The sequence below is a fragment of the Hetaerina americana genome, unplaced genomic scaffold (assembly GCF_022747635.1).
Source record: "Hetaerina americana unplaced genomic scaffold, ioHetAmer1.1.p SCAF_9, whole genome shotgun sequence".
NCBI classification, from domain to species: domain Eukaryota; kingdom Metazoa; phylum Arthropoda; class Insecta; order Odonata; family Calopterygidae; genus Hetaerina; species Hetaerina americana.
Genome location: NW_027287538.1, coordinates 6,886,576 through 6,912,005, shown reverse-complemented (window position 1 = coordinate 6,912,005; position 25,430 = coordinate 6,886,576). Strand labels below are relative to the sequence as shown.

Sequence of the window (25,430 nt, the reverse complement as noted above, 5' to 3'; positions counted from 1 at the left end):
TGTAATGAAATCGAATGTCGCCAGGATATTATTTTTATAATTATTTAGAATATTCTTTTTTACAAATTAAAAACAAACAGCAACATACAATAAATTATGAATTACTGCGAACAAATAATATTAACTTGATGGAGAAAACCTTATTGAAACAACAACAATTTTAATTTCGTACAAATATTCCGCAGACACAATTTTTACCAAGAAGAAAAAATTCTATCTCATACAGTTGGCTAATTGCCTTCGTTGCCCTCAGTTTCCGTTTTCTCTTTTCATAATGACGACCAGTAAAATAAAAGAAGAATCGCGATTTCATTTTCCCTCATAATTATAAAATTTGTTTCCCTTCCCTCCAGCGTCCTGGACGTTCCGCTCCCAATTGCTAATAGCGACAATCACTTCGCAAACGAGCAACTACTCATTTGCTTGACAAAAGAGAAGTCGAGTTTAATACTAGTATTCCAAGGGGTGACTTTCCATCCATGACTGTTTTTTGATTTGCTCATTACATGACATACTCATGAAAGAGGGTATAGATTAACTGAAACATCTCTGGATGATTTCAGCGAAGGTAAAAGTCTTGTAGAATTTTATTTTCAATCATTCTACTATTAACAACCATCTCCACATTTGTGGCATGACGGTTGAACATGGTAGAACAGTTTACGTATCTTGTAAGTGCTATGGACCAACATGGTCAAAGTAGTAGGGACGTAAGGAGAAGAATTGCGCTAGGCAAAGAGGCTTTCACAAGGAGGAGGGAGTTGATGACAGGGACGTTGAGTAAGGATATTAAGAAAAGACTCGTAAAAACTTTGATATGGAGCGTAGCTATGTACGGTGCGGAAACGTGGTCATTGAAGCAGGAGGATAGACGTAGATTGGAGGCTTTTGAAATGTGGGTGTGGAGAAGAATGGAGAAGGTGAAATGGACAGAGAAGAAAACAAATGAGGAAGTACTTGGTATGGTGGGCGAAGAGAGGGGTTTGCTGGGAGAAGTCAATCCTATGGAGGCAGGCAAAGTGGATGAAGGGGGTATTAACCGGCAGTGGGATGTTGAAGACTGTAATAGAGGGGAGACTGTTAGGCAAACGAGGAAAGGGATGGAACAGGATAGGGATGGAGGGGGAAGGAAATACTTAGAGATGAAGAGGGACCTGATGTAGACGTTTTGCTAGGAGTCACAAAACATTTATTTGGTAATTGTGTCCATCCAAAAACCTACCTTAACCGGTAGATTACCTAATAATAATATAAATAATTTGTCTAAATGCCTTGACACCTGCAACCACTGCGGTGACCCCTTTCATATTACCATGAAAGTTTGTCTACAGATATGGATTCCTGAACCATATTGTTGAAACCAGTTTACAACGTTTTTATCCATCGAATACGCATCAGGCGCATTTTAAAAGGATTCTCACGAGAGAAAAATCGCAGCGTTCACTAAATTTCAAAACCCTTCTACGTTTTACGAAGCCATATTTTTTTGTAGCTTTCCCGCATATTTGAGCAACCCAAGACAATCTGTGGATACTTAAAACGAATCGCCTGATTTTCAGCCTAGCCTTCCAGATTTGCACATTTTATGGCGAAAGGAAAACAAGAAAAATATATTAAAAAATAAAATGCGACGCATGGAGAGGAAGACAAACGAGGAAGAGTGAGTGAGGGTATGCTGAGGGGGGGACGTTAATGGAAAAATTTCGAAGAATGCGGGAAAAGTGGATGGGAGGGATATTAAGAGGTAATGGGATACTGAAGACCGTGATAGAATGGGGAACGCCGAGAAACCAGGGAGACGAAGGAAGGAAATGGGTATTTTATAAGACTCCAAGATGACGTGCGGAACTGAAAATGATTAAGTTCTAGAGCAGTGCCTTGGAAGTGCTTCTTAAGACTACAAAGTCGCACGATTGATTTTTTCATTTAAATTTCCATAATTCCCCGCAATCCACGGAAAGAGTGTGCGTCGGGGTGTGTGACGACACCAGCATTTTTTTGATCAAATATTCACGTGAATATGTATTTGCAAATGCATAAAAACACGCAAAAATACACACACACACATTCCTATTTACATCATGCAATAATAATGGGTTTCTTCGATTAATGTTTTAAATTTTGCTTTTCGTAATTGGAAAGTGGGAGTGGTATATGATTACGTATCTTGCGATGAAAGAATGAGTACCTGAATTTACATTTTTAGATCCATTAAAAATCCACTCCGGATAAGTGGGACTACCATTCATTTGGGGCAAATGGAGTCGTAAGGTTTATTCCATAAATAATACATACAGCTAAATGAAAACTACCCCAAACCAATGACGAAAAGATCGGACAAGGGGGGGGGGTCTGATAACATCGTGTTTGCTGATACGCCGAAACTTGTCCTGTGCACCAAAGGATTTCCCCTCGGGGACGATTCGATCCTTGAATGAGCGGCGGTCAAGCAGGCTACCGTCCGCGGGAATAACCACGTCGAAATGCCCATTCACACACACATAATCGCTTAACCAAACACTTCTTTCTAACAATGGAAACGTGAAAATACTATGTAAATTTAATGCAGAATAGCTGCAGCACATAACTGTTAACCTAACGGGCTAACCATCTTGTTTAGCAGCCGAATTTACTAGTTCTGTGCACTGACACCTTATCATCGGGATATTATCGATGGATTAGTTATTTCTAAGCGTTGAATTCTATTGCCTTTCCCTCGAAAGTGACCTGAAGTGGTGGACAAGGTCTTTTCCACTTGCTTAGCACGATGTTTAACTAGCGTTGACAAAGCACTGGAACGCGTCTCCATACTTCGACTTCTCAAAATACACCGGAAGAATGCAATGGCCTCAAACCTGCGCATGCGTGTTGAGGGGGAATGTTACTTCCACATGCCACCACGAGTCCTTCTGTAGGTCATTTCGTTTGTGGTCTACAAGCATGCGGGCATTAGATTTCAGCCTACCCTCGCACATTATTATTTGTCACTCAGGAATCTTTTTTGACAAATGGTTTGACGAATAACGAGGAGAGATTCAGCATCAATTTTGGTGTTCGAGTGCTTAAAATAATTTTTCAGCTGTTCCACCGCGGACGTCACTCATCGGCGACCGACAGAAGGCTTGTTTTTCACGAGGAGAAAGGTTCTTATGAATAACGTGACGTAAGGCGAACTTCAAACATCAATTCTGTTTATCAAAAGTCACTTTGGTTGATCCAAAAATAAACTTTTTTTTTTAGACGTTTAATAATGGCTGGCGCCTCTCCCCGCACGGATGCAGAAAATAGCGCCTTCGTCACACTTCATCGTATTTATACTCGCCGCAAGTTATCATCATCCATGATCCCAGCCGTCAATGAGAAAACCTGGTGCTATTCCTGTCGACAAGGGCGGGAGGGGGGAAGATCATTAACAACATCAATCCACTAATTGCTGGGTAGATGTAGATGAAGTAATGAGCAGGACGTACACTATGAAATCGAGGGTAAGTGCTGACCATAGCAGATCTTGCTAAATACTTGGGGATTTCTTTCTCATTAAACAGGTGAAATCGTGTTTTGAATTAGGAATTCCTCCAGCATGCATACAAATTTTCATGTTATTTGAGATTTTTTACTCAATATATTTTCCCTTTTCCCTTCCTCTCCCACGTACAGGGGCGCACCCAAAAGTGGTAGGACTGATTTTTTTTACAAGAATTTTATTGACGATATACTTACATCGACTTAATAATCTTCCAAGTAAGCTCCTTGAGCTGCTACACACTTAGTATAACGTTGCTCCCATTCCCCGTACGCCCGCTGGAAATTTCTTTGGGGATGCCGTTGATGACCCTCGTCGAAGCCTCTTGAACGGCCTTTATCGAGTCAAAACGTCGTCCCTTGAGCTGTCTTTTCATCAGGGGGAAGAAGAAGAAGTCCGGTGGTGCCAGATCGGGAGAATAGGGCAGGTGCGGCAACGTGGCAACGCCGTATTTGGCAAGGAGCTGTCTGACGAGCGCGCCATGGCAGAATTTTCGGCACCATCTTGGCGCACACCTTGCGCATGGCCAAATCCTGTGAAATAATGCGTTGGACGTTGGATGCAGACAGACCCAATGGTCTGCAATTTCTTCACTGGTTAAGCGTCGGTCTGTGTTCAGCAGTGTCCTCACTCAGTACACACTCGTGTCGGTTCTTGCCGTCGACGGCCGTCCGGAGCGATGGTCGTCTTCAACGAGCTCCCTACCCTCTTTAAACAACTTGTGCCCCTCAAATACTGTAGAACGGCTTAAGGCAGTGTCCCCATAAGCCTACTTGATCATATCGAGGGTCTCAGTTGCCGTCTTCCCGAGTTTCGCACAAAACTTCACGGAATAACGTTGCTCTAAATTCAGATTCATTTTGTTTTTCGACGCGGACAAAAAACTTGCTTCACTAAAAACGGTGTCCTCACTCAACGACAGCCCGCAGGCGACTGAGGTTGGTGTCGGTCTGTTGCTAAGAGCCCCCTCCACCTTATCCCGCCAGGCAGACCCCCCTTCACCGCTCCGTTCGCGCCAGAGAAAATCAGTCCTACCACTTTTGGGTGAGACCCTGTAACTTACTCTTTCCACCTGGTGCTTGCACCTCCTGCCACATACCTTTTTGCTTGTTCGCGGGGCATGTAGATGTAGATTACAAGCAGGTCTTGAACCCCGCAATACATTACAAAACGTCGCGAATTCGTGAAATGTCACAAAATCATAAAATTGGCCTAACACTATTTCATTCTTCAGCTTCGCGAATTTTTCAATATCTTCAATATCATCCAAAATTCCTCTTCAATTCCTCACTCTTCAAACTAGGCCCCTCAACCCACCACGGGAGAGTGAACCAGCCATTGAGGTAATCTGTGATAATTTGTAATTCACACCATTTTATTTTGGGGCGTTTCAATAGCAAGATGTGATTTCTTCTACTGTTGTCGTCAATGGGAGTGAGGATTTCTCACATAATCGGACTCTTTGCCACTTAATTTTCCCATTTAAACTTCCCATTTTGGTCTCGCCTTCAAGTGAAATGCGAGGCTCGAATTATTCTCCGAATAATTCTCCTAATAAAGTCAGCGTTCAACTCAAATGACTTTTACATAAACATAACAGTTTTAGGCTTAACTTTGTGGAAATCCGTCATAATTGATGGTTTCCGGCGTAACCTTATGGAATCGATTCATATTGAAAATGACAAATAGTAACTTTGTGATTCCACTGAAAATTTATTTCGATACGACCTGACCTGAAGATGACGTTAAACGTCGAAACTCGGGTCCTATCGAAATCAAGTTTCAATGAAATCACATAATTTATTCATGATGAGGGTAGAAAAAGAAACTTTATGTGCAAGTGCAAAGTTTCCTTTTATACCCTCATGACTTTTACATATTTACCTAATAATTTAAGTGTTGCATGAACGACTCGCGCTTTCACTGGTTTCCGACTAGGGCTCGCCACTCTGTAATTACGTGACGCTATCCGTTCCTTTACAAGTTCCTTTTCCAAGAAACGGGCCGTTTTCCTCAGTAAGTAAAGAAAATTAGGCCCTAGAAAGGTTGCACGCGCATTGAAGTCCACTTCTCACCAATGCGAATTGACACCTTCTCTCTTGTAGCCTTCCCACTCGAGCATTTCCCCGCGATTCGTTCGACGGGCCGAGTTTCCTTAGCGCTGCTCCACACCGAATGTTCCGAACCGAAATATCCTCTTCCTCTACCCTCTGCCACGGTTCCCAAGAGATAATTTCTTCTTTAATAGCACATCCACCCACTTTTTCGGGATTTTTCGAATTCCTAGCATGCCTTACACACACAGTTTGTCTTCACTTCGGCTCTCCTTACTTTCTAAAAAGAGAGAGAGAGAGAGAAAAAAAACCGAAAAACTAACCCAGGAAAAAACTTCGGGTGCTCAAATAAATGAAATGCGGTTAAAAATAACGTTCCGGGAGTGAGGTCGTGAAAGTACTGAAACGACTTTTGGTCCTCTTTCACGAAACTTTTAAATTTCATCCTCCACGCGGCGGTGAAGGGAAAAAATAAAATGGAAGGAAGAGATAGCAAACGATGAAGTTGTAGGCATGGTCGGGGAGGGATGGTGGGAGAAATTCGAAGAGGGCACGACAAGGGGATGGAGCGGGAGATATGTTGTTAGGGGCGATGGGATGCTGAAGAAGGTGGTGATTGGGGGGGGGGGAAGATTGCTAGGGAGAGCGAGGTAGAGAGAGGAAAAGGCATTTTGGATGGAATCAAGGGGGGCAGAGAGTAAGCAGGGTTCGTTGTAATGTGTATTATGAGATTTACGGATATTTTTCGTCCTGAAAGGAGGATCGGAGTCGTGCGGTGGCTAACGTACTGGATTTCCACCCAGAAGGCCCGGGTTCGAATCCCACCGGCAACAGACATTTTTCAGAGGTATTCCGATCCCTACTTGAAGTGCATTGTGGAGGGCACTTAAGAGTGAGTGCGCCGTGTCCGTCGAATTGGGCGTTAAACTGCGGACCCCTTGGCGCCTTTCGTAATGAGTAGGCTAATGCCGACGCCGGGTTTCTCTCCATCCTTCATCCTTTCCTGCCCATCCCCTATGGTGCAAATGACCTCAACTGTCGGTCGCCTCCCCTAAATACTTCTACCACTACTACTGCTGCTGTCCTGATAGTCTAGCCCGGAAGATTACGTAAAGGGAATAAACCTTAAGATAATAGGAGGTAAATATCATTTCATAGAAACCTGTAGTACCTCCTTTAGGATAAAAATTAGCGCATGTCAGTAATCATCATTCGCGTAGAAAGTTTGAAAATTAATAGAAATGTATCAAGATGGAACATTCACGGGCTAATATTGACATCCACTTCGAGCCACCATGGTTGAAGCACTGGACAACTCTCATCAATACGCTTGGCTAATTCAGGGCAAACACAACTTTCATTGAATTCACTTGAATGATGCGTAAGATGTTATGATCTTTATGATTTTTATGAAATTCGAAATAAACCAACGCCTCGTGGTGAATATTTCAACATTCACCCGTGAATGTCCCATTTTAAATAAAAAAATATTAGTTTTCCGCTATCCAACAACATCCAGCAGTGGTTTGTCGACATTCAGCACAATGCAAACATCCCCAGCAACATATCTCAATAAAATTCGCTGAAAGTAATGTTGGAGCAAGGAATACAGCCTCTAAAAAGATTACTTCGGATCTCATACGCAGACTAAGAACAATAAAATTGGAAAAAAGGGCCAACGATTCGCAACGCAATGACGCCACTATCTATCGGCGAGCCTTACCTATCTATGGACCACTTATCGCGACATATATACACGGCATTCTGAAAATAAATGCGACGAATATACTAATACGTACATATCTATTCGTCCCTGGAGGAGGGACGGAAATAGAGTTACACCAAATGCGCCAGATTGAGTTGCCAGTTGCGTCACGAATGCCAGCTGGTGGCTATTGGAGCGTGGCCGTGACGTCACTCTTCTCATCACGCTTCTCACCAGGGGATCGCTTCGGTTTCATTTCGAGCGCGCCTGCGCATCGGACAACGGCGGGAGGTCCTCGACGCCGCAGCGCAGGCATTTGTCGAGGTCCCTTCTGCTGATTGGCCCAACGACCGCCGCGTCGAACGCATTCGTTGAACGCTGGGCGGTGAGAGGCGAGACGGAGAAATTGCAAGACTTCCCATGGCAAGGAATCCAATCTCGCGGAAACACTTCGGCAAGTGGCAGGGGGTGTTGGAACGCGAACCATGGGATAATAGAGGAAGAACCCAGGAATGCGGAAAGATACAACGTGTAGCTAGTGTTATTGGTGTGACATTGAATTGAGCGGGGAAAACGAAATCTATCATATCTCCTATTTTCTCATTATTCTCTGATTTATTCATGCGGTGCTCAAAATATTTCCCAAATCTAGCAAGTAAATAAGCACCATAGTAACCCATGGAATACAAGTAAGTTCCATCCCCTCATTTCAGGCATTCTACATATTTTAAAGTATGTTTCGGTCGATCACCAACAACTATGAACCTCTCGTAAGTTTAGCGAGTTCAACTTAAGGCGGATATGCACCATAGTCGGGTAACACCATGATGTTGGTCATGTTTCACCAAAACAACTCGGGAGAGAGTTTTATGCGTTGGAGGTTTTAATTAATGCGCTTTTTCCTTCTGGTTCTCTCGCCATTTTATGTAAGCTTTCTTTATCTTGCCCTCATGTGGCAGGTAAGAGAAACTACAGGGAAAAATAATTTCTCCAAGGAAAGGAATGCCCCTGTACTTTAAAACCAATATTCCACGCAACCATGTAATATCGTCGTTTCACGTAAAAACGCTCAGGCATTCCCACATTACCCATGGAGATGATGCTAGCGATTGAAGTCGCAACAGTTTTGAATTTTTCTTCGCGAGGGGAGAAATGGTGCCACGACGCAAGACGTAGATGTGAATAATTATTCAAACGAAAGAGCGAGATGGTGTTGGCCAGGAAAAATATAGAAAAACACATGAGGAGCACCCAAATGTATCCAGCAGTTCTAATAGAGTTCCTTCTTTCCCCAGAGGAAGGTGGTCGTGCCACCGAAAATGTGGAATACATGTGTGAAGGTCCTTACCCTTATGTGTTTCTCTATATTTGTGTTGCCTCACACCACCTTTTCGCAAATGCCCTAAATCTACAGATATCTACAAAACTAAAAATATTATTGGAATAAATATTTCACCATGACACTAAAATTTGATGTCTTCGGATTTGCGGGCGAGTAAAATGTGCTTAGTTATTAACATGAAGGTGCATTTCAGTTGTAATCACTGAATTTCTGCATCGGTATTTTCAGTTTGGCTAACTTCAACGGTTTCCGAGAAACCATTGGCATCACATTTGCCCCCCCCCCCCGTCCCCCAACAAACGAAACACAAATACTGTCGTACTTTTTACGACGAATTTTAACGGCGGCTACACGGCGGACGGTGGCAGTCACCGCCGCCTCCAGAGCTTCTACCCTCCCATCTCAATCCCTCCCCGCACTCATCTCCGACGAAAATTAGCCCTTTCCATGAACCGTGAAACCGAATCGCGGCGCCCGCAACAATATGAACACTAAACCCGAGAGGCACGAGTAAGGCGAAAGGGCGGCGGGGAAAAGCAATTAATGATTTAACAAGGAAAAAAAAACAAGACGTAAGCCTTCGCCGTTCTTTTGCTCAAGCCGCTCGCCGCCTTTTGACTCTTCCGCGCTCGTAAAAGATTAAATGAATGCGTGGGATGGGGGGAAAGGGATCGGGGGCGTTTACGACAACAGATGGCGCTGGCGATCAAAGGCACCACCACGCTCTCGGCGCAAGCATAAGCTACGGCCGGGCAAAGCAAACGTCAAAAAGGAAAAGAATAGGTTGGAAGAAGGGGGGGGAAATAAAAACCCCGCACGCCTGTGAAAAATGTAGTCTGGAAAGCCCGCAGAATGTGAAAGCCTCGCACCCTCACGGATGACGGGCCACGCATACCTGCATATCGGATAACCGGGCAATACCTGTTCTTTTTTGAAAAATAGTTTTTTTTTTAAACCCATTATCTTACAGCCACGCATAGCTGGATGCACCCCAAACCAGACTGGCGATTACAGAGGCAAGAGAAAATACTATTAAGAAATGAAAAACAAATAATAACACTGGGAAAAGCAGAGAATTAAATGTAATTAAACTAGGGACAATAAAAAACGCACGTAACGCGGTCCGCATGTCATTTTCATTTTCAGTCCGAATGGCATATACTCGTGTGCGTTTGTGTGTGTGTTATATATATATATATAACACACACACAAACGCACACGAGTATATGCCATTCGGACTGAAAATGAAAATGACATGCGGACCGCGTTACGTGCGTTTTTTATTTAAAACGACAGTGCAACTGTCTAAGGATAAACCAACCTGAATATCTAAGCCTTCCGGGATTTATCTCAAGGATTCCGGAATAATATCACAAATAATTGATACACCTACCTTTTTGAATGGACATTCAGTCTTCACAATACAATACTATTATATATTGGTTACGTACATATAGTTAGTCATGGCAGCTCTAGTTGTAATTATCATTTAAAACAGTTCACTGAACACAATGTTAATTTTGCTGTTTAAAAAACAATATTTCTCTATGATTCGATCGTGACTGCCAAGACCGTAAACTTGATTGGCATTTGGTTATTTAAAGGAAGTAGGCAAAAAACCAATTTGACAAGTCGGAGGAATGTGTACGATTGCTGTTTATAAAGCTCCACTAGAACTCATAATATCCTAAATGCAAAAATATTCTTATTCTTTTTACTTCCATAATATAAAACTCCCCGTAAAAAAACGAGTGCCTACATTAAAATCAAAAGCTGCCATTCTTAGCAATAAACCCGAACTACAAGAACTAACGAACCCAGACATTGAGTCTCTGGTAAATATTCATAAATATGATAGAAGATTTGGTGTTTTCCCGGCGTATCAGCTGCGTAAATTCCTCTCGGGTCCTCCACCGGGTTATATCGTCCATATTGGCCGACGTTTTGATGTCCGACTCGGTCATCGTCTTCAGGGCTTCTGAATGCCGTTTGCCTCTTTTTTCCCGTATATAAATGGTTTTCCCCCCCAATCAGGTGTCATTTGATTGGTCCGTATCAGGGCGCCTTCCCCTTGGTCGCCCGCTAAAAAGAGGCAAACGGCATTTAGAAGCCCTGAAGACGATGACCGAGTCGGACATCGAAACGTCGGCCGATATGGACGATGTAACCCGGTGGAGGACCCGAGAGGAATTTACGCATTCATAAATATCCATTCTGGACCAATTCAAACAGTACTCGACTTGAGCGCATTATCTGCACATAACACAGGATTTTCTGAAGTTTAATTTCAATTATATCACTTAAAAGAATGGAAGACCAAAGAAAATTAAAACCAAAGGCTCTAGCCGCCTAATTGCAAGAGAAATAACATATGAACCACTGAAGTTGAACTTTAATTATTGCTCTTCATTGATCGCTTGCCCTTAGGGCAAGAACTCGTGGTGCACCATGCAATATGCGAAATTACAAACTTCCCGTTACTTTTTGAACAATCCTGGTATAACAGAGAAGAATCATTTCTGTAAGGCAGCCAATATTATCGTCTTTTTTTTTGGGCTTGGACTGGCTTCGAATTTTCAAATTATTCTATGATTTTCCATAACATTCCAGTTCCTCGGATTAATATTTCCCCACTGAAAGGAATAATTCAAGTTTTACTGATTGCCCATATTAGGGTTCACACATAACGGCGAATAATTTCAACATAAACCTCGGGCAAAATTACTTGAAATTGCTATTCAATGCCAAATCGAGCACTGGTGAGTAGAATTAGAATTTTTCCAGGGAATTAATTGCTTTTCGCCCACTTCTTTTTCGAATGATTAAAAAAATTAAAAATCCATTTCACAAGCTTAATTCGTTTCGGATGAAGAACGGCCATGCACACACTACTATTTATTTCCGTCGAAATGAAGCAATGCTTTAATATATTTGTTACGCCCATCCGAACATTTCCAAGTCTTAATAAATGCTCGATACTAAGTTCTGAAATTGAAATGAAATACCTTCAAGATTTAAGAATATTAGAGTTGGTAAATGCTGTGAAAGGAAGAATAAAAGACTTGCCATTACACAGAATGGATTAGGGCTTGGATTAAAACTTGACATCGGATATACGAGTACGTATGTGGCTCTCATTTTTGTCTACGTGGCACCTGATGTCAAGCTAGAACTGACTGGATTAGCAGGATGAGTATAACTTTTTTAATGTACATTACTATTGTACTTTATGAAGATCATATCACTACGGTATATGATAAAGATTGCCTATAATTGTATGCTGTATTGATTGTCTGTAATTGTATGTTGTATTGATTGTCTGTAATTGTATGCTGTATTGATTGTCTGTAATTGTATGTTGTATTGATTTTCGGTAATCCTTTGTATATCACATATGATGAAGATTATACTACAATTGTAAGTTGTAAATAAATAGCAATATATTAAAAGTTATACGAAAACAATTGTATTTCTCGTCGTTGCAATAACGGTGAACTAATTATGCACGAAAATTGAGGATTCGTGGAGAAATAAAGCAGAGAGGTTATTCCGCCTACGAGAAAGATTTGCTAAAATCATTATAAACCACGGCAATTAGCATTTTGGCTCTTTTAGAAAATATGACGCGTTACTACCCAATTAACTCACGCACGATACGAAATAGTGCTAGAACACATATTAGTAATTCCAACTCGGGGAAACAAATGACTGAATTTAAAAAAAAAGCTATTCAGAGTCAATGTTTCGGGCTTCACCTCGTGGAATTTATCCATTGGGTGTGAAAAGAAAAAAATTGAATAGAAGAATTTCTTTAACTTGCAAAATGACCCGAAGTATATTGATGAACATGCCTGAAGATGACATAACATGAGCTGAAGTTGACACCTGAAACCTGACCTTAAGACGTGAGGCCAAGGCCAACGTCGTGCAAGAAAGGCTTTCAACTGTGGGCCTTAAAAAGTCGCTCAAAAAGTGTCCCTCTTTACTCCCTTAAAAAAATTATCTCTCAAAATAAAATACTTAAGTCAACATAGAGCACGGAATCTCAAATCCAAGGGAAAGAAGCTCTCACAAGAGGCGGGAGGGAGGGAGTTGATGGCATGCACATTAAATAGAGATGCAGTCAAGAAAAGACCGGTGAAAACTTTAATGCGAAACCTAGTTTCTATGCCTCATAAACATTATCGTTGAGGCAAGAGGACAGGCGCAATTTGGTGGCTTTTGAGAAGTGGGAATGGAGAAGAGAGTTTAATATAGATAGATACAGGTCTTCATTTGGGCGAAATTGAGACCTAATGGTCCCTTCTTACATTTAAGCCATAATCCCGATAAAATGGACTGGAAGGAAAACAAACGAGGAAAAACTGGACACAGTAGGGGGGGAGGAGAGAGGGTGGTTGGGAGAAATCCATAGGAGTCAGGAAATGTGGGTACAGGATATACTATTGAGAGGCATTGGGGGGATGAAAACTACGTATAATGGAGAGGAGAATGCTGGGGAAGCGAGACAGAGACAGGAAAAGGCTAGGCATTTTGGATGAAATTAAGGGAGCTGGGAAGTACGTATTCAGAGCTAAAAGAATAAGTCATTATAATATACACTATGGGTTTAAGATTATTTTGGGTTATGTTAGACAGAGCTTGAGATTACAGAAGTGTGCAGAAACGGGGTCCATCAAAAACCTATTCAATGCCTGTAGACTACTGCTAATAATCGAAGATGAAATAAGCTCTCGTAGATTTTTTTTGCGAAGACGAAAGGAACAAACTGAGGCGATGCTTCCCACGTTCGCAGTTGGAACGCTTCGCCAATTGTAATGAAGGATAATCGACAAACCGCCGTGCTTTCCAATTCTCTTCCCTCCGCCGCCGCCGTTGCATTTGAGTATGTAAAGTTGGCGTGGCACGCGCGAATTTGTGCAAACCTTCCACGTCTGGACATATTCTACGCAGCTAATGCTTCCACGCCAAAGGGAAACAGATCCACTTCTGAGCGTCTTCCGTAGAAACGTCGCAAGAGAGAAACAAAACAGCGATGCCACAGTATAAAACTCTTTCCAATGCGCGCGGAATGATACTACAAATTCAACACTATGCGATGACCGACGAGATTGAAAATAATATTTCGCGAGCCTCACGAAACTCCAATATGACAAATGTTCGGCTGTTTCCTTCTTTTCTTTCACACTGCGAATAACAATAACATCGTATGAATTGGCGCTCTGGGAGTTGGGTGTCACACGGGGGAATGTAAAATGTTCCGGGAGTTTAAAGGTCAATGTATAAAAACTTAACGTACTCGCGTGCGATATTCCGAATAGTTTCCGAAATAGAAGGGAGTATTTAATTGAGAGAATTTATTCTGAATATAATATTTTTTTAAACTGACAAATTTACAACAATTTATAGTGAAAACAAAATACTTGTAGGTAATGTTCCATATTTTTTGGTTTGATAAATTACGAAAAAGTGTTTTGGTTCCATAATATGAAATTATTTCAAAAATTCAACCAGATTCCATTGGCTCTGCATTCTAGTAAAATTTCAATTATGCCCAAATAAAATTCCACGGTGCATATCTCTTACTCTCGGGTGAACGTTGCCTCAATACTTCCTTAAGTCTCTCCATTTGGGATACGACGTCCATTATGCTAGCCAACACTTCACCTCGGCTAAAAAAGGGCACGCGACCCAAGCACCTAATAAGTGCGCCGTGAACACAATAGCCAATGCAGTAAGTTTATGAAGCCCTCTATGGTTTACCATCTCACTTCCGACGTTTCCAAGGTTAACTTTACCTTTATTCGGTGAATGGGAAGAGGGGGATTTAGCATACATCCTACAATGGGAAAGTAGAATTATCAGTATTAGTATTCTAATGCGTTAAGGTAGGTAATGGACACAGCCTATACAATGGTACAACAACACGCTTACTACTAACAAAAACACAACCTGACATCGGACACTACATTAAGCCCCTCTTCAATTCCGAATTTCTTCCTCCTCCCTTCCATCATTCCATCCAACATGCCTATCCTATTCCTCCCCCTTCCTCCTTTACCGATCGTTCTTCCCTCTATCACACCCTTCAACATCCCATTCCCAATTAAAACGCTCAGAATCTACCTTTCCTGGTTCCTGGCTCTTGATTTCTCCAAACAATCCCCTCTCCACGCCCACATTACCAAGAACTTCCTCGTTTCTTTTCCTTTCTGTCCACTTCACCTTCCCCACACCCAAATTTATTTATTTTCTATTTTATTTAACAGCACTTCGGCCTTTACATTGGACTTTAAAAAATGATAAAACAATTGTCACAATTATATGCACCCAAAAAGCCTCCAATTTAATATATCTTCCTAATTCAATGAATATGTTTCCGCGCCGTTCATAACTACGCTCCATATCAAAGTTTAAACGAGCCTTTTCTTTACATACTAACTCAACATCCCTGTCATCAATTCCCTCCTCGTGAAAGCTTCTTTGCCTCACGCAATTCTTCTTATACTACTTATAGCATTTTGGTCTAAAACACCAAGATAGGTTCCCCAGCACCTCCCATTTTAATATTTAACTAACCCATTCCCTTTCTCGAAAACCGCATAACCTTTGTTTTATTTAAATTTGTTCTTATCCCTGATCAATCGCACTGAATTTACCATTCACTCAGCATTGTTTGCAAACTTTTGGCTAACTGGAAAACTAAAGCTTGGATCATTAGTAAACCTAACCAAAAGTAAAATCAAATTGCGGAGTGTCAGAGGACGCCTCGATAGCTTAACTTGCTAAAGCACTCAGCCGGACATCGAGGGATCCGGGTTCGAATCCCGGTCACGGCGAATGATTTTACAGTCTTTAATTGTTGCATTGTAATGCATATTAGCGGATGACTCCGTCAAAAAGTTACTGTCGCGGCATCTCACGTAGTTTCTTGTAATTTGTCAAAGGTGAAAGTGTGTTTAAAGTTGGCTCAAACCTCGTGGACTATGGCGCATGGCGCCCGACAACGAACGCCCGTGATATTGTATGCACGATATTTCGTTCCACAACATCTTGTTCCTTTAAATACCCTCAAAATTTCGCAGTCCAAAATAACGCCTCGATAGCTTAACTGACTAAAGCACTCGGCCGGACATCGAGGGATCCGGGTTCGAATCCCGGTCACAGCAAATGATTTTTACAGTTTGCAATTGTTGCATTGCAAACCTAACAGATTTCATGAAATATCATTCATTATTCAGATAATTTTTCACGCGTTGTTTTCTGTTAGGTTGGTACCTCCTGTGACCACGTGTCCCACCCTCCCTTCACCCCCGACCGCAGGAAATCGAAACGCCCGAAGGGACATCCGATCGTGGGGGTGCGAATATGCGGGGGTTGACGCCACGGGCGGTTATTTATTAATGCAAAAATGCGCACGCGTCAAGCGGGCGGAACGCCGTCCATTGAGAATTGATACGCCTCGATGAAAGCGCGCCCTACCCCCATCCTCCGCCCGCAGTGACCTAACACCACCGTCGCCCCTCCACCCGCACAATGAGGAGACCTGCAGATTCCCCGAGTCGCGGAAACTTTCACTTCACGGGTTCGCAAGTCGACTGCGACCGGGAGAGGACGCGGAAGTAGAGGCTAGAAGGGGGGGCGCTGGGAAAGGGGGAGGGGGGGTATTCGGAGCCGCCGAGAATACACGTATGCATGTATCGGAGAGGGGGGGACGGGACGTGGACGCTCCCTTATTAGTTCATCTGTGGACGGACACGAAGCGCCGCAGTGCATCTCGGGACGGGGATTTGAGAGAAGAAAAATAAGGCGCACACTACGCGTTTCAAGTAAAATACAAGGGGAGTGCTCACGTGAATGGAATGCATAAATAATACCGAGGGAATACTTATGAGCAAGACGCTTATTCATGTGAGAACTACGATATATATATATATTTCTTATATATCGACGGACGAAGCCGGAAAACGAGTATCGCAGAGAGCTCCTACGCATTCCTCTTCCCTGGCCAATGTCCTTTTCAGTCACATTACAGTTTTCTCATTGACCGTGACCACTTGGTAACCGAAATACTAAATGCGATAGTTTAGTATTTCGTTAGATATACGAGGGTAAGTCAATAAATAAGTCGCAAACGTCGGCAAGTCAAACGCAGGAGATTTTTCACGAACATTTCATTGGGAGCGCTCCACAGTCCCCAATCAGCCCCAAGTGATTTCGGGGCCCTGAAAAATCATTTGGGCGGCCGACGTTTCGAAAATGATGATTTCATAGTCCAAGAGGTTACTCGTTGGCTGCGACAGCAAATAAAATACTTCTTTTCTGTCGAGGAATTGTAAAGAGGCTTGCATAAATGTCTGAATGTACAAAAAGATGACATAATTTCAGGAAGTTAATTAGGGATTCCCTCTATCCAGTTTTGCGAGTTATTATCGACATATACTCGTACATATGACCTCTTACGGCCTTTCCTTATTATTAATATCAGCCGATCGTTCACAAAGGTAGCAATATATAATTATATATATATATATATTGATTCATATATACAATTATATACAAAGATATAAAAAGCATTTAGGTTGAAAAGAAAGCCATTAGATATTTAAAGAGAAATATTCGGTGGTTAGAATTCGATTTTGTTGTGACTGTGTGTCGTCCGAGGGAAGAACATGTGCTTGAACCTGTCTGGTACGCTGGTATATCTCTCTTTTATTTTATCACACTCGTCGAGTCTACCAATATACGTGATTTAGGGCCACGGGAATTAATCCGGTACCTCGAGAAAACTAGGGTGTTCAATTACCTTTCACCAAGTCAAATTGAGTTTAATCTTTATTAAATTTTACAATTTTTAAAATATAACCACGATTGAGCCCAAACGTTGACTGACGTAAACGTGGTCAACTTTTCTCCGCGCCATATACAGGTACGTACAGTTAGACATGAAAGAGCTGTGTATGTTTTTAGTCGAGCATTTTGGAAAGCCGTTATGTATGGAAGAAGCCAGTTTCTTTTTTTTTAATAACTGAAAATTTAAAAAAAACCCAAGCAATATGAGAAATGTGAGCGAGAATCGGTTTCCAAACTTTAAGATTACGCAAACCAATCTGAGAGGATGCCAATTTATCAGTTTAATTAATCGAAAGAAAAACGTTTCCCCAGAAAATGGAAAGTATTTGTTAAACTCATTTTTCTTAATTGAATCTGTTCGTTGCGCCAAATAGCAATTAGGGCCTACTATTTTCTTTTTGTAACACATGAAATTATGTCTAATCAATCTTTCTTATCTCAATTATTTATCGGTTCATGTCTGAATTGTGATTCGGTCCGTTCCTGCATAAGCGGTCATGGTCCTCTTTTATAAAATGAAAGAAATCGAGCCCTTTCGAACGCCTTCAAATAAACTGGTATCGATAATTTTATGAACATTGAGTCAAATATTGATTAGAACATTTTTCAGAACCAACAGCTAAATATTTCTCTCACAAATCGCTAATTCTTTCCCTTCAGAATCCCTGCGTACAGTAGGGGTGTAAGCCTCCACAAAAATGTGACAGATTTTGAGCAGTATCTTATATAGAATCGAGTCTACAGTATATTGGAACATATCAAGTGAATATTAAGTGCCCAGTCTACAGCGCTACCAACTAAACTCCCATATTTCCTCGTAGTGTCAGACTCGCCAGCAATTCCACTCCAGGAGTGGTTCAAACAACACCTCATTATGGGAGAGCGTCAATTAGGGAACATACACCGACGTGACTGGAGGACATATTAACGTATGGTTTAAATGGTTTTTACGTCTATTAATGTGAATTGCTCCAGCCCTGAATCTTCAAAAGTAACGCTCATACGACCCTCGTGACATCACTATCGAAGTAACGGACACCAAACAGTTCCACTTCTCCGGCCACGTCAGGCTGCGAATGTGATCTCAAATATCCGGTGTTCCTCTCGAGAAACAATACTTTCCCTTTAAGGAGAAAGAGGGGGGGAGAGAGAGGTAGGGGAGGGGCGGAGGGAGGAGAGACTCTCGAGTCGGTGTAATTAAGAGGGCGTGGAACTGACGAGTGACGAGCGGTGGGCGATGGTGCGGGTGAAATGGCCGACCGGGGAGGAAACTTAACAACTCCAACACGTAACGAGAGTATAAAAATTCTTGGAAGTCCCTAAAATCGCTTTTACGATGGTGACCGGCGGTGATTTGGCGTTTTCTGATTCCGTCGCTCTAAAGTTTGAAAAGGAGGTTTTTCGGAATGTCAAAAAAATGTTTTTAGGGCACAAAATTCTTCCCATGTTTCGTAAAAAAACTCGTGCCTCATGATCAAAGGGCGTGCGAACGCCGGCAGAAAGGGTGACGGTATCATTTGAAATACATTACAAATTTCTTTGTCCAAAGAAGCAAAAAAGAGCATTCACCAAATGTACTCCTTCCAATATTACTGTCAGTAAGCAAAGCTTGGATGCCAGGATAAGCATTAAGTTCGAACTTATGAGGTGGGAATGGGATGCTTGGTAAGAGTGTTTATGGATAAAGAGGGGAGAGAGAGTATGAGAAACAGACTTGAGTTATGGAAGAACATGGATTGGATTAACTAATTGGGTCACGATAGAATGTGAACGGGATGCACTCATTAATTATAGACGAGCATTAACAATGTGTGTTTCGCTGGTTTGATCATGTTTAGAGTTTGGCTGAGAGTCGAATCACTAAAAATTTTAACTTCTCTCGAAGGAATGCTTATTCCGAAAAACCCATGGGTGATTATAGTCGAAGAGATTCAAGATATGAGGTATTTGACGTATCAGGAACAAAAGAACATGTACGACACATTGGAAGAATCAGACAGAGAAGAGTGCAGTACGCGAGGATTGAGCCGAAGGGAATAAATCAGTAAAAAAATTATAAACTCCAGTGAATAAGTTAAGATCACTTTTTCTGACTTTGCCTGCGCCGAAAGGGCTCCCCGTGAAGAGAATGTATGTGCGAGTATGCATGAATAAACTCAATACTTCTTCATTGCGTTCATTTTCCGCTCTTAAATATGGCCTATACACTGTAATATTATGGTATATACGCGCTCGTATTAGCAACATATTTCGCGCTTCCATCATCTTTTAAAATAACAAGTTTAACGAATAATTATTTGCAAATAATTTTATCCAAAAATCAAGTACTTTATGGCATAAATAAATTATTTGCATCTCAATTTTCTTCGTGAATTAAAATGCAATGGCGAAGGCTCAAAGTAAATCATGTGTTTTCACGAGATTTGTTTGTAAAAATAATTGAGCGACACATTTTCAACTGATCTGGAAACAAAATGCGATTTGGCGATCATCAACTCATCCGATCACCCAATATTCTCAGCCGCAAGCACTGCTCCGAACCAAGTTGAAAACATAACCGCGGATGCATCAAAACGGAATGCTAGATCTGACTGTGGGACAGGGCACGTGCATAACATTGCGTATTTTAAAATAAGTAACGGCCGCTGGTTTAGCGTGCGGCATGGCACAATTAACGATTGCTTTTTATACCAGTGCACATGGATATATACCAGGTATCTTTGACACAATTGGAAGCCTCACTCACCACTTTGCCGATGAATCCCTTGCCGTTGTTCATGCAATTCCCGAGAGATGGTGTTGTGGTCGTGGTCATCCCCCCACCCTTCCTCCTCCCGTTCCCCATCACCACGTTACCGTCGGTGTCCAGCATTTTACTCACCTGCAGAGGGAGGAAAACAAATCGAAATAATATTCACACACTCGAACACTTCGACAAGCATTAACACGTTAAGAATGTAAAAGTAATAAAACGTTGTTCCTTAAGAAAAATTATAAACCACTCGTTGGATTCCTATAACGAAGGCCAACATCCAAACAATAATCTTTATCGGAGTAAACCTCGACGAAATGTTGAGGGTCAACAAACATTTCAACGCTTTCCTCAGTGGAATATGCCAGGCGCGCATAAGTAATAAAATAAAAATTTCTTTAAAATAAAAAAAAAATAATTTACCCTTCAATCACCCTATCGTATACTTAAAGCTTCCGTCCAACTGAAGAGAGATAAGAAATCACCCAAGCCGAGAAAAACTTCTAAAAGTCGGGATGCAAAAAGGCACTTCCTTCTTACAAGAAGAAAAAAGAGGATATTCTCACCTCACATAAAACTCAGAACTTACCCCATATTCATGCTTCTCGTATTTCAAGTAAAAATTTTCATTGACAACTCAACAGTTGACCAAATATTTACGGCACTCGGACACTGATAAAAAAATTAAATTCTGGGCAAAAGCATATCCGGGACTACGTATCAATACTCCCAAAGCTGTTATCCAACAGTTTCCTGCTCAACTCTATACGATTCAAACTCATTTAAATCAATTTTTTGATTATTCAAACCATAATAATGGTCTCCCATCTCACCAAAGTAATAAAAACCTCGTAAATCAACGAGGTCAATGCAAACTGACGTGTTCAACAGCTGAAAACATTTTAAGCATCAATGGCAATTACTAAAAAAGATCATTTCGCTCATTACCCTATCAGCTAACAGGAAAATAAAACCTTGAAATAAAAAGTTGAAGAGTTCAAATATTTTTTTTCAAAACTTTGCAAAATGTAAATCTACACAAATAACTTAAATCACCATCAGCCCTTAAAAAATAACTCATGACCAACACACGTGCTTTCCAAAACGGTTGAAAAGGAAATGATTCCCATATCCTTACATTTAGGAGTGCGCATTCGTTGTACTTTTGCTCGGAAGAATGTTAGAAAAGAAACAGATGAAAGCAACGTCCAACTCAAGAGAAGAAGAAAACGCAAAGACGAGATTTCGAACCATGGACCCGGAAAATTTAATCGAATCTTTCATCCGCAACGTTCACTTCCCCGCGTTTATGGCGTTGATGGTTGGGTGCTCTGTGGTCCCTTGATTCAGGGCCGTGACTCACTTTTCAGTTCCGCAGGCCCTGAATTGAATTGAAGTGTCGAGCTTGAATCGGCGGTCTCGATTCATTCGATCGCGGAAATGACTCGTTCGCTTCGCAAGATTCGTTTAACGACACAGCCCAAGTACACCAAAGGCGGTAATCGGGTCGTCATGGCCACCACACACAAGAGTTCTCCCCGTCCCGCGTGTTTCGACATCACACCGCTAGGTGTAGCCCACAAGAGCACAAAGTCTAAAACGCCAGAAGATATCATCGGGAGAGTTATGCATCGAATACTTTTCAAAAAGGAAGGAAAAAATTTTAAATAAATAACAAATTCCTTCATCAGTAATCTTCGTAACATATTTCTGTACAACGACTCATAATGTAATCGTGATATTGCTATAGAGATGTATATACTCACTGATATCATTCGATAATCACTGCTGAACACTAAACACCTAATAACAGGGGTGTGAAATATATCATAATATATTTACCAAATCCCAAAATAACATTCCAGGGACGGCACGAGTTACACTACGCTCAAAACACTTTTTCATGTCTGAAAAGAGCAGTCCGCGGTCGGAAGTTTCATGGATGGGAATGAACGTAACAGACAAAGGCAGTTTAAGAGTGATCATCTGGGGCTTCATGCGATTGCACCAGCAGTACTAATTAGTCAACGTCGAGCTTATCTCTCGTCTCCAGTACGCGCTAGTGAAATTTGTGGACGGGCGACATAGCATACGTGTGCCCAGACGGTGAAAAAAGTGGCCGATGCACGGCTAGAGGCGACCAGTGAGCAACTCACATCGAAACAGATAGCACTCGTCAACATTTATACACTAATATACAGCATAGCACATACCAGATACCTCGAAATGAAACTTGATAAACATGTGAATCTATACATAACAACTCTACATCCCAATCGCCAACACTGCACCAAACGCGATGCGAAGAGAAAAATCAGGTCATGTAGGGACTGCATGCATCGCATTTACACCGGTGGCAAGGTCATGAAAAGAATGGATAATGATGTGTTTCCCCAGTATATTTTAGCGTATAAGTTAAAGCGTTGAAGTAGCTAGCTTTCAAGGGAAGTGTTTTACGAAAGCGTAAAGTGAGAATACATGATAGGTTTCACTTCGTTTTAGTTTGGCCGCATTATGAATCGAACGGCAAATATTTGGGATCAATGGGAGAAAACTTCACTTGATATGGAAAAATTTCTACGAGACCCAAGTAAGCGTAACAAGCGCACGTTGGTGGAATCAGATGGGAGAAAATAAGGGATCCGACAAAGTGGGGTACAGAACACCCGAAATTGCTTGTGAAACCGAGTATTATTGAAACCGAAACGACCCCACATTAAATGGGCAGTTTGGATAAAATAAGTGAGATGGACAACGTCCCTGACAGGTACAAGTACTTATTCCCTGGCACGATGCATAATCATAACAAAATCAGTCGAAAAAACCTCCTAATTTATTAAATCAAAAAGCAAAACTTCAATCATTACTAGAACACACTAATAACAGCATGATGCATATGACATTTGCACGTGTAGAACTGATCATATTGAACATATGTGAAAACACGTATGTGAAAACATATTTCTATTTAAGTGAATAATTAAACATAAAAAAGCTGGAGTTCTAATAAAACCCCACCACACGCCCTTGCGAGGGTTTGCGTGGTATTGTGTGGTGGATGTAGATACTACCTTGATCAAAAAGTTCCCGGAATAACCACCGTGTGGCGCTCCCATCGTTCCGATTTGAGTTCTGTTTTTTTTTGTTAAATTGGTACATCTGTTGTTGATATTCCCTTTAAATCTTAGTGTCATAACTTGACATTTGCAAAAGTTACGTAGCCAAGAGTACATCTATCTCTGTGTGTGTTGGCGATTTTTTACAATTTCAGAAATGGATTTAAATTTGCAACAACGAACTTGTATTAAATTTTGCGTAAAAAACGGATTTAGTGGCGCACGGACGTTGGAAATGTTGGAAAAGTGTTTCGGCAACGATTCTCTAAAAAAAACGGTCGTTTACCAGTGGCACGAGCGGTTCAGAAGTGGTCGTGAGTCAATCGAAGATGATGAACGCAGTGGCAGACCATCGACATCGAAAGTCGGTGAAAAAATTGATAAAGTAAAAGAAATGTTGGTCAATAACCGCAAATTAACCATCAGAGAAATAGCGGAGGACTTGAACATTGCCTATGGATCCGCCCAAGACATTGTGGTTAATGATTTGGGTTTCCGTCGTGTAGCAGCAAAGTTGGTGCCAAAAGACCTCAATTTCATGCAAAAAAGAGACCGTGTTGACGTCGCAAAAGACATGATTTGCGAGGCTGAATCCGATCCCACATTCATCAAAAGGATCATTACTGGAGACGAGACGTGGGTTTATGAGTACGACACGCAATCCAGACATCAGGCAAGTGAATGGCGTTCACCAAATGAGCCGAGACCAAAAAAACCACGTCGTTTTCAGTCAAAAGAGAAGGCAATGCTGACGGTTTTCATGGATTACAACGGTTTAGTGCATCATGAATTTTTGCCAGAAGGCCAGACAGTAAACAAAGAGTATTATTTGGGCGTTATGAGACGTTTGCGTGAAGCAATTCGCCGAAAGAGACCAGAAATGTGGGCAGAAAACTCGTGGATTTTGCACCATGATAACGCACCGTCGCACAGTGCTATCATTATTCGTAATTTTTTGACGAAAAATGCAACAAATACCATCCAACAGCCACCGAATTCACCTGATTTGGCTCCCTGTGACTTCTTTCTGTTCAATCGAGTTAAAAGACCATTACGGGGAACGCGTTTTAGCAGCCGAGAGGAAGTAATGGAAAAATCGCAGGAAGCACTGATGGACATACCGAAAACCGAATATAAAAAATGTTTCGAGGATTGGATCAAGCGCTGGCATAAGTGTGTTGCAGTCGATGGGGATTACTTTGAAGGGGACAATATAGATTTAGATGAATAAACTTGTATTTTTAATTTTCTGAATAAATTCCGGGAAATTTTTGATCAAGGTAGTATGTTTGGATACTTAAAAGTAATATCGAAGTAATAAACTTAGTTTATTTTTATTAGCCGTAGTCAACAGGGTTGGGATGGATTTTGATGGGTCCTAGCAATGAATAATACATTAATTAATTAAAAATTGTCAATTTTTAATAAATCATGATATTCTACCATATCACGCGTGAAACGTCTGTTTTTACTGAATAATACAGTACATGAAAGCCCTCAATATCTCACACAAACCAGCCTTGGATCCCATACTGCATATTACAATAGCTAATACTTAAGCTATGCACACTTTCTACTTCCCTTAATTCTATCCTAAATGGACATTCCTTCTACCCCTCCCTCGGCCTTCCTTTCCCAGCATTCCCCCACTCAATTACCCACAATCTTCAGCATCCAATTGCTTCTCAGTATCTCCTCCTTGTCCTGTCTTCTTTGAATTCTACCAACAGCCGTCTCTGATCCCCTACCTCCATCGTTGATTTTCCTTTCTGACCATTTTATTTATTACACCCACATGCAATGGAAACTGAAATACACCACAATGAAACATAAACCCCAAGACCAATGTTACATTCCTGGTGCAGAGTATTTTCCCCCGAACTTCATAGTTATTCGACAAACTGAGTATCAACATAATTAGAGAATCAATTTTGGCAATCACTCACGGACCAAAAGTGAAATTACAGATTAATGTAATACATGAATTGTAAGGATGTCTCTTTAGCAATGATACTGAAAATGCGTTTTACGCTCAATCGCACTACGGTAGAAGAGATCATGCAAATAAAATTAGAGAGATTAAAG

General features: G+C 41.4%; 1 protein-coding gene across 1 annotated transcript in view; it reads right to left on the bottom strand.

Moving 5' to 3' along the window:
- The window catches only part of GckIII (Germinal centre kinase III), a 313,921-nt gene that overhangs the window by 177,582 nt on the left and 110,909 nt on the right, over positions 1 to 25,430 (bottom strand). Inside the window, exon 2 of the mRNA XM_071598003.1 lies at positions 20,224 to 20,358. Within this exon, the coding sequence (XP_071454104.1) occupies positions 20,224 to 20,349 (126 nt within the window). The 5' untranslated portion in view covers positions 20,350 to 20,358. The remainder of the gene's footprint in view (positions 1 to 20,223; positions 20,359 to 25,430) is intronic.